Here is a 13,745-nt window from a genome sequence, read left to right on the forward strand (position 1 = left end):
CAATTCAAACTTGATATATTTATTTAAAAATATACGGTACATTTACCATCCAAACATAATCTTTGATGGTAAATTTATTAGTACTAATGATGATCAAGTATCAAATAACCCTTTTAAAGCGTGATTAAATTTAGATTCGTACATGCAAGTGTAAGGATTAGATATAAAAGAATAATGGACCATGATGAAAAAGTTCCCGCTCAAAAAATTCAAAATCATTTCACTGAAAGCCATATTCATCAGTTCCACAAAAATTCTACAGAAAAATATACTGCCGAGCAGATCCATAGAGAAAAAATCGAAGAATTTTCTGCAAAAATTGTTCGAAAATGCCTGTTCCAGTAGTAGACGAAGAAGAATTGCAGCAAAAATTGACTGAAAAAGTTGCTAGGGTTTTAGACGATGCTCGATCGTCCCACGCAACGCATCTACGGAAGCTCAAGGAACTTTTAGCTCTCCGGTCTGCTACGAAGTCGCCGGAGAAGTTTTTCAGTGCATTCTCGAGAGCGTTAACGCCTATATTTGACTTTCAGCGTCGTACTGCCTCCGCTGAACGAATCATTAGATTCGTCACTGTTTTCGCTGCTGCTCGTGATGCTAAAAGTACTTCGGATTGTGATGAATTTTTGGAGAGATTTCTTAAGTTTTTGCTTGTGGCAGCTGTAGCAGCCAATAAGACTGCTAGGATTAGGGCTTGCCAGATAATTTCTGAGGTATGAATTGTAAAAAGTTCCAAGATAAGTGAAAAAATTGTACTTTATGCATTTTTGTGTGCCTATTTCGCCTACATATTTGAACTAATCATTGGATAGGAAAATCCTCGAGCTCCAGGTTTCAATTTCTTCACAGTTGTCAATTTGCCACGTAGATAGAGAGAGAGAGAGAGTAAGAGGATTCTATTTTGTTTTGAATTTTGATAAGTAAATAGTGTTGTGATGCAAGGTAGTTCCTTCAGCACATTAACATGAACTAAGAAGATATCTCCTTAGAGCACATTGCTTCTTTTGGCTACTGTTTTTACACACCTCCTATAGTGTACAACAACAACAACATACCCATTGAATCCCATAAGTGGGGTCTGGGGAGGGTAGGATGTAAAGGGATCTTACCCCTACATTTATGAGGTAGAGAAATTGTTTCTGACAGACCCTCGGCTCAAAATAAAAGAAGAACTCGAAGCACGATTATAAGAAAATAAGACAGCAAAAGGAAAACAGGGTACAAAGCTAATATGTCCTATAGTGTATCTAACAAAAGTGATGAATGTATTAAAAGATGCAGCTTTGTCCACACATCGAATCTGAAAATATGAACTTTTACCTGCTGTAAAGATCAAAAACTTCCTTTTAGCACTTATGTCACATACTGCATTTGCACTTGAAGCCAACTTTCATATTTCACTATATTGTTATCATCAATTTGAGTTTTGGGGTTTGCTTATATATGTAGTTGCTTGGGAGACACATTCATGTTACAAAGAGAGGAGTAACGTACTCTAAAGCTTATTTATTCTTGTGTAGAGGAAGTACCTCAGAGTAAATTGACTCTGTTGTCATTAGTTTATGATCTTTTTGTTGGCTATGAATGCGAAGGAAAATAGAAAGAAACCTAGAAATGAGAAATCAAGGATTGACTTCAGAAGTAATTAGTAGAGCTTACCAAGTAGTTGTAAAGATATGGCACGTGAGCCTAACTCAACCCTAAAATCTAGCTCACGAGGGGAGGATTGCCTAAGTCTATACTAGCAGATCACCAGTCCATTCCCCAATCAATGTGGGACTCTAACCCACTCTAACACCCTCTTTAGGCCCAGGGCCTACTGGAGTGTGGATCAGGAGCCCAAACCGGGATGAACCTAGCTTTGATACCATGTGAATATATGCTACCTGAGCTTAACTCCACCTCAAAAGCTTGCCTTTGATGTGAGGATTGCCCAGGTCCGTAGAAGCAAAACCAGTCTATTCCCCAACCAATATGAGACTCTAACCCACTCTAACACTCCATGACGCCCAGGCTCAACTGGAGCGTGGACCAGGAGCCCAAACGGGTATGGACTTGACTCTTATATCATGTAAATATATGACACTTGGACCTAATGTAGGCAATATGCATGGAGAAGGAAAACATTGCATCTGAAAAAGTGTAAGGTTAAAACTGAATGAGCTGGTATCGTACATAGGGATTACAAGTCGTCTAGTTTGAAAGAGTTACAGTCTACTGAGATACTAATTGCAATTTCTCCAGTTTGAACCCACAAGTCGTGCTTTTAGTTTCCGTCGCAGATATCTTTAAATAATCTTTTGGTGAAGTTGAATTCCTTCGCACTCCCAATTACAAATATTTCTATGATAATGCATCAATTTTTCTTCACACTTCAAATATAGCCTTTTCAAAAAGAAAAATAATAATCTCCTGGCTCTTGTCTATAACATTTGCAATTTTTGGGCATAAAGTTTAACCATGAAATCTTGTCAAGAGAGTAAGGGTGTTAGCATAAGTGTAAATCACAAAGCACATATCACATATGCACTATATGTTTAACTTCGATTAACACAATGAACTTTGAAGTGAAATTGGACCAGATTGTGGTGTTTAAACTTTAAATGCAGGTAAATCTGAGAGTTAGGCCCTGTTTCTAGGTGAATGGTATAATCACTAAAGATGCAATACAAATTGAAATAGGGTGGCAAAATTGGAGTGTTACCAGAGTGTTACACAGTAAGAAGATACATACCAAAGTGAACTATTGGATATAGTTTATTGAATTCAAATTTTCTATTACTAAATGAGCTATGTGATCTCACATTATGTTTTCTCTTGTTTCGAGTTTAATCCAAAGAGTAAGATAATTTTCCTTCTCTGTTTCAAAATTCGGTTACTTTTGATCTTAGGAGTTTCTCTTTCTTATGAAAATATACAAGCTTGTACTTTTGCTTTTGTCCCGCTTTTAACTCAATCAGTTGTAGAATAATTGATATCTTCTCGTAAGTAGCAATCTCATTGAGGATTTCTTTTCTTCTAGATCATAATACGATTGCCAGATGACACAGAAGTCAGCTCTGAACTTTGGGATGAAGTTTTAGAGTGCATGAAGTTGCGTGTTGGTGATAAGGTTGCCGCTGTCCGTACTTTTTCAGTGAGGGCACTTTCACGGTTCGTGAATGACACAGAAAATGTTGACATTTTAGAACTATTTCTGGAGATACTTCCTCTTGAACAAAACATGGTGAGTCTTTTTACCTCTATGTGTAAGCAATGTATTATCTTTAGATGAAAATGATGTGTCATACTTCATCACGTATCACTCAAAACAATCATTATGCAACTCATTTTGTCTGTAACTATATATATTACCTAATACGAGTGAAGAATCTATAGTATCTAACCATCCATGCATATTTTACTTTGTCAAATGAAATTTCCTGAAAGGTCTTAATGTAACTATATCCAAATGAATTGATGAGTTCCTCTATACATCATTTTCTGCAGGATGTCCGTAGAACAATTGTCTTATGCCTTCCACCATCTCATGCATCTTCTGCAGCAATAATTGAGTGTACCCTGGATGTGAGTGAATCTGTACGCAAAGCAGCTTATTGCGTTATTGCTAGTAAATTTCCTCTGCAGAGCCTCAGGTAACTTTAAGCCATTGCCTAAATGCATCATCTTTGACTTCTCCTTGCTTCATCTTGGGATGATATCCATTCTTTTCTTGGGGATCACTGAGAAGTGTGTGTTGTCCATTACTTTGTGCAGCTTTCATCTATCATCAAAATTACTGCAGCGAATATACTTCATGTCTGTGGTTATGTGTACACTTAGAAATATTATTGGTGTCAGTCTAACTGATTTCTCTCCCTGATATTCTCTTGTGGATGATTACAATTAACTCCTCCGCATTTTGTCCTAAAATAAATAAGAAGCCTCAAATATAGTCAAGTAATTCATGCCCTTGTTTGCTTCTCGGTCAATATCAAAAGAGTTCTATAACATATCTCTTTTTCTTTAGAGTAGTCTGTTAACATTACCAGATTCTTATCCTACTTTTACATCAGTATAAACTGCTGCTGGGATGTGAAAATGCAGAGCCAATGGATCAATTTCCTTGCAGTATTATTCCAAGAATAAGAGCTATTTATAGGTGTACAAGTAAATCTATCTAAGGAAACAAAATCAGAAAAGATCCCTAAATATCTCCATGATTATGCTATGAATATTATGAGTAGATATGACTGTACATTTTGTAACATGGGACATTAGAATATGAGAGGGTTTTCGACAAGCATACAAGTACAGCTCCAAACACAGAATTTGTGATGGCCACTTGATTTAACCTGGAAAAGTGTTCCGTTGAGAGTCTTTTGTTATCCTGATATCTGTTAAATTCATTTCACATGTAAGTGCATTAACTCTGAAAGTATTGGAGCTTAGATTTGCATAACCTAATTCACAATCAAAAGGGACACACGCCTCTTTGATTTTTTTCTTCTGTGAGCATAAGCCAGACATTTTATCAGTCAGTGAAGCCTTGTAATCAGAATTCATAGTTAGTTGGAAATGGTACCATATGCATGTTGAATCAAATTCGTACCCCTCATATGTGGTATATTTTAGAAAATCTAACTTCATACACATGCTTGAGAGTTGTGTTCTCTGATTTATAACCATTTGACTGCTTAAGGTTTTGAAATCTTGGTGCTTGGAATCTCTCTCTCTCCTTATATACATACATATACACACACGCCCACACAGACACACACTTCTATACTTATATATATACATATGTCTTCTGTCTTTTGCTTCTTTCTGCTTGACAGTGTATTTTTGAAATCACATGCATAGTGCTGTGTAGATATTTACAATTGCTTTAGCCTTTAGGTTGGAAGAGTTAGGACCTTTCACTATTTTTATTTTTGTGTTCAGACCTTTAACTAGTCAACAAAGTATAACATGTAGCAGAATTTGAATGTTCATACTGAAGTATGCTACCAAGTTATAAATATATATGTGCTTATGCATTTATGTAAATAAGTGCTCTCAGCTCCATTTAGATTCATATGATGGATTTATTGTGTAAGGTTGATCATACAATTGGCTAGATGTATGCAATTGTGTTAAAAAGATGCTTTAATTATTTCTACTCATTTAAGTATGTTCCAATTCATAGGTATCCTATGACATGTTAGTGGTTTCTACATATTGCAGCATCAAGCTCAGAACACTTATTTTGGAGAGGGGACTTGCTGATCGTGCTTCATCTGTTGTAAAGGAGTGCTCTAATATGCTGAAAGATGAGTGGCTCACCAAGTGTTGCAATGGGGACCCGCTATTACTACTTAAATATCTTGATGTGGAAACATATGAATCAGTCGGAGAGTCTGCAATGGGCAGTCTACTAAAAGCAGGATTGATTAAGTTACAAGATGGTCAAAGTATGAGGCAATTTCTTAGATCAAATAATGACACTGTCGCAGTCGAAGGTTGATCTTATAAATTTAAACTATTTGATGTCTACTTCTTTTGCTTTCTCAGAATGGCTTAGTATGCTTATTGGTTCATAATTCAAGATATTGGTTTCAGTTTTTAGTAAGAACTATGTTTAAATGTAATTCTTGATCTAAGTTTTCTGAAAATGAAGAATAGAATGACAAATTGCTTACTTAGTTTACTTCAGGTTATGTATATTGCTAGAGATATTCATTTTTTGTTTTATTCTTCATAAAATTGATCGTTTCATCTAGCCTGGAGCAATTTATGCTCGCTGTTCTAATATCTAATTGCATATCATCTCTTCATACCAGGTCAATGCAATCTTAGCATCCAACTCATGGAAGCAGAAGTTGCTTTCTTCTGGAGAGCTGTCTGTAAGCACTTGCAAATGGAGGCACAAGTGGGTATTTATTATTTGTTTATCAGGTCTCATGTTATGTCTTCAACTGTCTCGATGTAACATCTTGTGGCTCAAAACTCCTTAAAACATAGAGGTTATTTGTTCTGTAGAGACAACATTTACCTTCTCTATAGTGTTTCAAGAGCCTCACTGGAAGACTAAAACCATAAATAAATGAACACCCATCTTGTTTAACTATAATTATCTGAGCAGTAAATGGACATCATTCAATAAAAAATGTGGCTAATCACAAATTGATGGCATCAGTTGAATAGATTAGATGTAAATTCTTATGTATTTTGTGCTTGCCAAAGTGGTTTGCTTGGATTGCATGATATGGATAGGGAATGGAGTTATATATATTTCTTGGTTGGGGTAGAGCATAATGTGATATATGCACACTTAATTCCAAAATTCATAGATCCAGCTTATAGAGTCTCGGTCTGCTCTGCTAAATTTTGGAATTTAATCATTTCAAATCTATGTTGATTAACTGCATGACAACAGGCTAGTGATATAACTGGTGTGTAATATTTGTGTAGCATATGCAGTATGCTAAATTAGGTACTACATACTGTCCTGATTAGTTCATTTCTTATGAATAACGCAGTTATTCGTATTTGACTTCGATTTTTGTGATAGAAGAACGTGCAATTGGTACTTTGAACAAGTACAAATTGATCATTCTTCATCTGCTAAGTTCTTTTGCTACCAAGTCTATTGAGGTTATTTATGTCCTCAACTTGAATTATGTGAATTTTAATGATGAAGGTCCAAAGTAAAGATTGCAGGTCCCTTCACAATTTTCCTATAGAAGTATGTAGCAACATATTTGAGCATAGGCTTGAGTATTCTGTTGAACTGAAGTGGAAAACCTAGTTGGCGTTTACTGCTAATGCACTTGGTCGTATAATGGGTAATTTAGGGTCACACATAGCAGGTTTAATTTTTGGTTTGTTGCTATATATCTATCATACACATGCAAAAGATATGTTGCTGTAGATGAACTTTTTATTTGGATGATGTGTAGTGCCAATATTTTCTCATTACTATCTTGTAAATATTCAATATGATTACCAAACAGGCAAAGGGCTCTGAAGCTGCTACAACAACGGGCACAGAATCTGCTGTATATGCAGCAGAAGCATCAGATAAAAATGATCTTCTTGACAGAGTACTTCCTGCTTCTATTGGTGATTATGTTGAATTGATTAAAGGTCACACAGTAGCAGGTGAGGAACTTGTTTGCAGTTCTTAAATTTTTAGATCTCTGTCCTCTGCTTTCTTTTCCTTCCATTTTGTTCTATCAATGATAGTACTTGATTATTGCAGGAATCAATTACCGATTTGTCTCTCGCCAGCTGCTATTGCTTGGTGCGATGCTTGATTTTTCTGACATTACCAACAGAAGAGTTGCAAATGGATTTCTGCAAGAGTTGCTTCACATACCTCCTGATCATGAATTAGATGAGCATGACAATGAGGTTGTCATAGGAGATGGTATCAATCTTGGTGGTGATAAAGATTGGGCTGCTGCTGTGGCAGAGTTGACAAGAAAAGTCCATTCAGCTCCAGGAGAATTTGAAGAAGTAGTTTTACGGGTAGTGGAGGAACTTGCAAGACCTTGCAGAGAGAGAACTGCGGACTTCATGCAGTGGTTGCACTGTCTTGCTGTGATTAGCCTTCTCTTAGAACATGCTCAGTCTTTTCGCTGGATGCATGGGAAAGCAATAGAACCAACTGAAGTTTTGCATTCTCTATTGCTTCCTGGGGTCTGTATCTTGGAAAAGTTACCTTTTCTAATCTTTCTTTTCGCCTTAGCTATTTTGTCTTCTATCTCCTCATTTTCTTCCATCTTTCACTTGCATTCTGGTAATGAGATGGATGAATTGTCATAACCTTGCAGTTTCGTGTTGCTTGTTCCTCCGTTATCTACTGAACAGAACTCTGAGATATTTTATATTGTTGTGAAATGCAGGCAAAACATGTCCACTTAGATGTTCAGAGGGCTGCTATTAGATGCCTTGGTCTGTTTGGATTGTTAGAAAGGAGACCCAGTGAAGATTTAGTGAAGCAACTAAGATCTTCTTTTGTTAAGGGTCCCTCTTCAATTACTGTTATGGCTTCTAAGGCATTGATTGACCTTGGATTGTGGCATGGTCCTAATATAGTTGATAAAGCAATGAACCTGGATCTCTCATCACAACTCCAAAATCATAAAATAAATTTATCTGATATCAAATTCAGCATTGGAAGTGAGGATATGGAGATAGAATTACTTGACCTGTTATATGCTGGATTGGAGAAGCACAATTCAGGTGATTCTGATGATGGTGATGAACATGAGACAGTTCAAACAGTTCTTGGTGAGGGATTTGCTAAGATGCTTCTGCTAAGTAAGAAGTATCCAAACATACCTACATTGTCAAATCCCCTGCTATTAGCTAAGCTCATAAGCTTGTATTTCTGTAGTGAGAATAAGGAACTTGAGAGGTAAATGTCTTTGCTGTTCACTTAATTTTGTATTCATCTTCTGAAAATATATCTGATAATAGCTTACCTCACAGGTTAAAGCAGTGCCTTTCTGTATTCTTTGAGCATTATCCATCCCTCTCGTTAAATCACAAGGTTTGTAGAGTTTTAAATTTGTGCATGCAAAATATACGAGAGTTGGATAGATCTGTTTTTGTATTTTTTTGGTATTAAATAGAACTTCTGGTTTGCAATGCAGAAATGTTTATCCAAGGCTTTCATGCCAGTTATGCGCTCTTTGTGGCCAGGCATCAATGGCAATGCCACAGGATCTTCATTCATGGTCTCTAACATGCGAAAGCGTGCTGCCCAAGCATCACGGTTTATGGTTCAAATGATGCAGGCTCCCTTGTATTATGAGGAAACTGCACCAGCCAACGAAAATGATAATGAAAACCACAACGATTCAGCTGAACCTTCTTCTGTGCATGAGAGTGGGGAAGAAGGGCTTGCAATCCGTATTGCTGTCGAGGTATTTATTCACAGCTTCCTCTTCAGCGCCCTCATCCTACTTAGTTTAAAAAACATATCTGTATACAATACTTTTACCAGTGTTTCTGTTCTGTTCAATACAATGAATATTTCTTTGGGTTTTCTGTCAAGGTTGCCAGCTTCCATGAAAAGAAGACAGCTTCAGAGAAAGCATACGTTTCTGCATTGTGCAAGACACTATTCTTGCTTCACTTTAGACCGACAGAACAAGAGGCTGTTAAGTTAATGAGGCAGCTGTTGAATCGTGTTTCCTTACTAGCTGAAAAAGAGCTTCTGAAGGAGTTGAAACAGATGGCTGAAAGATTAAAGGGTTTAGACAAATCTCCCGACCAGAAGCTATCATCTGATGAAGTTAAACTTATATTAGGTAACTATTTTCGGTTTAGTGGCTTTAATACATCAGTTGCTATGTCATTTTTCTTCATCAGCTCTTGGCGATGCTTCCATCGAGTCATCCTCATTTTGCAATTTTTTTCTACCCAATTAGGTCATTTGAAAAAAATAAAATAGAACTACCATAATAAGTGGAATTGGTTGTCCTGCAAAATGAGGCCAATATCCTTCTACATTCACTGGTAGAGTAAAACTTCCATTACACTCTGAGATGATATAAGCTAAATCCTTCGTTGATAATTTGCTAAATGGATTTATTCCCTTAGATTCTTTTTATAGTCAGTTGAATCTCTTAAATATACATTTGCTTATGTTAATTTCGTTAACGTGTTTTATCACATCTCAGGAAAGTTGGATCTTGATATTGTACTCGATGAAGATGAGTCGATGGAAGTACTGCCAACTCCAGCGCCAAAATCAACTAGAACAACTCGTACAAGGAGACGAGCTAAGGAAGTAGACGAATCTTCATCAGATGAGGAATTTGCGCAATCTGTTGTTCCAACACATCCTGTTGTAACGAGTACTCGGTCACAGAGGGCTAGCAAGACTGCAGCATTGTCAAAGATGACCATCAAAAGCACTATAAAAATCGATGAATATGATGACGAGGAAGATGAAGAAGAGGCGGCAGATTCTCAGTCTGAAGTTACATCTGATGATGATTCCGATGTATAGGTATGTTAAAACACATTCCCTCCAGTACCCTTCACTTACATATTTGGTTGACTACTCTTTGTATTATGAGATATATTGGCTGTTCTGCTTGTGTGCATCTCGTACAATAAGTAGAAAACTGATATATTTGTAACTAAACAATATCTCTTATCTGGTTTGAAAGTTAGTACATTAGATAAGTTTGTAGTTTGTACTATGTTCAGAGAGTACGAGAATCAAATAGTTTAATTTTAAATGTGAAATGAAAAATCAAGTTCTTGATTTATTTTTTATTGTGGAAATTCTTTGAGAAAAACCAATCACCAATCGCAATTGAGGAATATACATGTTTGAAAAGTATTATGACACAACTTGTGGTTCGATGTTATAATACAACAATATATCCATTGTAATTCCACAAGTGGGATCTGAGAAGGGTCATGCATATGTAAATTTTACCTCGTGAAGGTATTATGCAAAAGAAATTCTTGTCATCTAATGTTAGATTGATTTGTATTCGGAACATGATTCATAGTTAATTCTTTCTATATTTATGAGGCAAAATTTGAATTGATTTTAAAGTTCTAAATGCTAGAACTTCTACTTAAAATCAAATGAGAAATATTTTAATAGAATGTAGAAGGTTTCCAAATCTTCGATATGCAAATGATGTTAAAACTTGGGAAAAAGCTCAAATATTTCATTGAAGTTTATAGCTTAGCCATGTTATCAGTTAATAGTTAATTAGTTAGGCTTATTTATGTCATCGCTGTGACCAAAAGTGCACCTTCGTGCCACTATTCACTAATGGCTGTTGATTTTAAAAAAGTTAGAAATTACATGAGTCCTAAAATTAAACTATCCACGTTACTACTTTTCAAGAGTAAGTTACAGAAATAGTAGTAAATGGTACATTAATGGTTTACTACATTATTTGATCTTTAAAAAGGTTGTATTTCTTTGCTTTATGTGTCTACTTTCTTTTGGTTGGACTTAAAAACCAGCAGGTGAACTGCTTTTTATCTCTTTTCTCTATAATTATGAGTCATCTTCTTTTATTTTATGTTTGAATTTGCTTTTTAACAGTTGTGGCCCCCACCAACTTCCATTTATCTGAGTTCGGAACCTATTTGAGCCACAAAGAGATAAATTGATACAAGTAAGCTATATTTCAAAATGTAATTAAAATAGGCTTAGTGCAGATTTTTGTTCTGTTTTATATAAAAAAAAATTAATAGCAGGCGTTAACTATTAAAGTCTAAATTTTCGTGTAAAACAAAACTTTTTCTTACATTTTATAAAGTGTAACTATTTCTTATGCTTTGTAAAATGTAACTTTTTCTTACACTTTAAATTGTGTCTCTTTATGCGGTTTTTGTACTTTAAATTTATTTTTCATGATTCAATGCTTTCAGTTTCTAATTTACTATGGTATTATTAATATTGGTGCATACTGTATTTTCATTATTTTGTTTTGTAGTTTCACACCGCATCATCTCCACTCTCGTCTCCAGATGTTACTTTCATTATGCCAGTGAATGATATGCCTCAAACACACCGGAAGAAAAAGAGTGTCAAGAGACACAATTTAAAGTGTAAAAAAAAAATTAAATATGACAAACAATTTCACTAAAGTACTTTCATTCAATATAATTGTATGACAAACACTCTAAAAACGGTATAAAGAAAAATAATTTAAAGTGTAAGAAAAAGTTACACTTTACACATGTAAGAGATAGTTAAACTTTATAAAGTGTAAGAAATAATTACTTTTTATAAAGAGTAAGAAAAAATTTCATTCTACACTAAAATTTAGACGTTAAAAATTAACGTCTACGATTAATTTTTTATACAACGGAAGAAAAATCTACACTAAACCTATTTTAATTACATTCTAAAAATATGACTTATTTATGTCAATTATATCTCTTTTGGCTCAAATAGGTTGTGAACTCCATTTATCTTTACCATAACTTTTCCTATTTCATTGTTTATTTGTTTGCAGGTCATTCTTTCGCATACAGGTTTTTCAAGTTTTTATCTTATGCCAATATATTACTTCATTAATTAATATTTACTCTATAAAACATAATAGCCAAAAGTTTATACTTATTTTATTTTAATTTATTTGATTTATTTCAATTTGCAATGAAGTTTAAGAAAAAAATTAAATCTTGTAATCTTAAATATGCTGCGTGAAAAGTTAAAACTAAAAAAATGTTAAAAAGAGATAGAATCATTCTTTTTAAATAGACTAAAAAAATAGATCAAACAAATTAAAACGAAAGAAGTAATATTTTAGAAATAAATATATATGCGATATTATTTGAAAAAGTGAAAATTAATTTATACTTTCAATTTCATATATATCTTAAAAATTCTTTGTCTTGTTTTAATGCATTAATTTGTGCATATATTCAAACGTTGTTTTCGAATTTAACATGTCTGTTTATCCCCGAGTTTAGTACTTTTTCTATTTTAATTAATTTATATTTTTTTAATCTGTTATAGATTTAAAAATTACATTAAAAAATTCTATAAAATCATATGATTAATAATTTAAAATATTTTAAAATAAATAAATATTAACTTTAAAATGACGTAAATAGCACTATAAATCATAACAATTAACAACTTGAAATATTTGAAAACATTTAAAATTTTGATTGATTCTTAAAATTCTATTTGTGTCACATAAATTGGGACATCAAAAGTAATATATATTATTTGAAAATTATGTAAAAATTACTAGAATTCACAATAATTAGCAACTTAGAATATTTAAATATCATTTTTTTGGGATAATTCTTCTAATTTCAAATGTGTCACATAAATTAAGACTGAAAAAGTAACATGTATTGGGCCCGTGCTGGCACGGATGGCCATATCTAGTCCATCTAGAAGACTCCTATTATAAATTTTTTCTCTATTACTGTAATCTCTCAAATTTCTACTGTTATAAAAGAGAGGTAAAATCACTACTTTTTTCACTAAATTATTCAATGACAAATTTTGATGCATCTTTCCGGAGTATTTGTGGTATGTATGCATCTACAATTGCTATATGCTTTTCAAAATTAATATTTCTTCTTTTTATTTCTAGATTTTGTGTTAAATTTAAAGGAGATTTAATGGAAACTTACTTAGCTATAGATGACAGTAATAGAATTATGAAGGATTGTGGTGGAGTGGTAAGTATTCATTTATTCTTAACCAAAGGTCTCGGATACGAGTTCCTCTAGATATGGATTCGCCTTTGTTAGGGAGTGTTTTACTTTTTAATGTGGGACTTCTCGGCTTGAATCGAAATATAGTCGAAATTGAATGTGAATACCGAACGGAAAAAAAAGAAGATGACTAGAAGATCAGAATTCAAATTCTTATTAAAGACCAAAAAATTTGGTATGTGATTTGTTTTTATACTTTTTAAAATTTTAATTGCTAGAGTTATTCTAAAACAAAAGGCTGAGTAAACGTTACTCTTTTGTCATTAAACATCAATTAAGTCCTCATTCTATGAGAATTAAGAGAAAATATTTCATCAGAATCAAGCCGATCAAGCTCTAATTATTCAATATTACAAATCTATTTATTTGTCATTAGTTTGTCTCTCATTATCGATATTTTTATTTAATTTCTGTCACTTTAATTTTTGTGTCCTTTAAATCTCGCGTAGAAATTCAACCGTAATATATATATATATATATAATGGAAAAGGACCTAAAATGCCCTTGAACTATTGAAAATGGTACAAAAATGTCCTCCATTCATCTATTTGGCC

At 33.8% G+C, this 13,745-nt stretch overlaps 1 protein-coding gene across 2 annotated transcripts; it reads left to right on the plus strand.

Annotated features, from left to right (window-relative positions):
- The first annotated feature begins 208 nt into the window (after positions 1–208).
- LOC129896749 (uncharacterized) lies at positions 209–12,056 on the plus strand. 2 transcript variants are annotated; one of them, XM_055972716.1, is made up of 13 exons: positions 209–713; positions 3,023–3,226; positions 3,490–3,635; positions 5,206–5,480; positions 5,802–5,890; positions 6,975–7,122; positions 7,223–7,662; positions 7,869–8,383; positions 8,458–8,518; positions 8,622–8,894; positions 9,026–9,281; positions 9,654–9,985; positions 11,970–12,056. In XM_055972716.1, the coding sequence occupies exons 1-12, from the start codon at positions 330–332 to the stop codon at positions 9,983–9,985; spliced, it is 3,123 nt and encodes a 1,040-aa protein (XP_055828691.1). In that variant the 5' UTR covers positions 209–329; the 3' UTR covers positions 11,970–12,056. The 2 variants fall into 2 exon arrangements, with proteins under 2 accessions (XP_055828691.1, XP_055828696.1); XM_055972721.1 differs by lacking the exon at positions 11,970–12,056 and adding an exon at positions 11,445–11,528.
- Positions 12,057–13,745: the final 1,689 nt, after the last annotated feature.

The sequence above is a fragment of the Solanum dulcamara genome, chromosome 1, assembly GCF_947179165.1.
Source record: "Solanum dulcamara chromosome 1, daSolDulc1.2, whole genome shotgun sequence".
NCBI classification, from domain to species: domain Eukaryota; kingdom Viridiplantae; phylum Streptophyta; class Magnoliopsida; order Solanales; family Solanaceae; genus Solanum; species Solanum dulcamara.

Bases quoted from the DNA above. Each gene is read 5' to 3' on its own strand.
- LOC129896749 (XM_055972716.1), top strand. From the start codon at position 330: ATGCCTGTTCCAGTAGTAGACGAAGAAGAATTGCAGCAAAAATTGACT. The intron at 5,481-5,801 runs GTTGATCTTATA...TCTTCATACCAG, and splicing joins TGACACTGTCGCAGTCGAAG to GTCAATGCAATCTTAGCATC. The intron at 7,123-7,222 runs GTGAGGAACTTG...TGATTATTGCAG, and splicing joins TAAAGGTCACACAGTAGCAG to GAATCAATTACCGATTTGTC.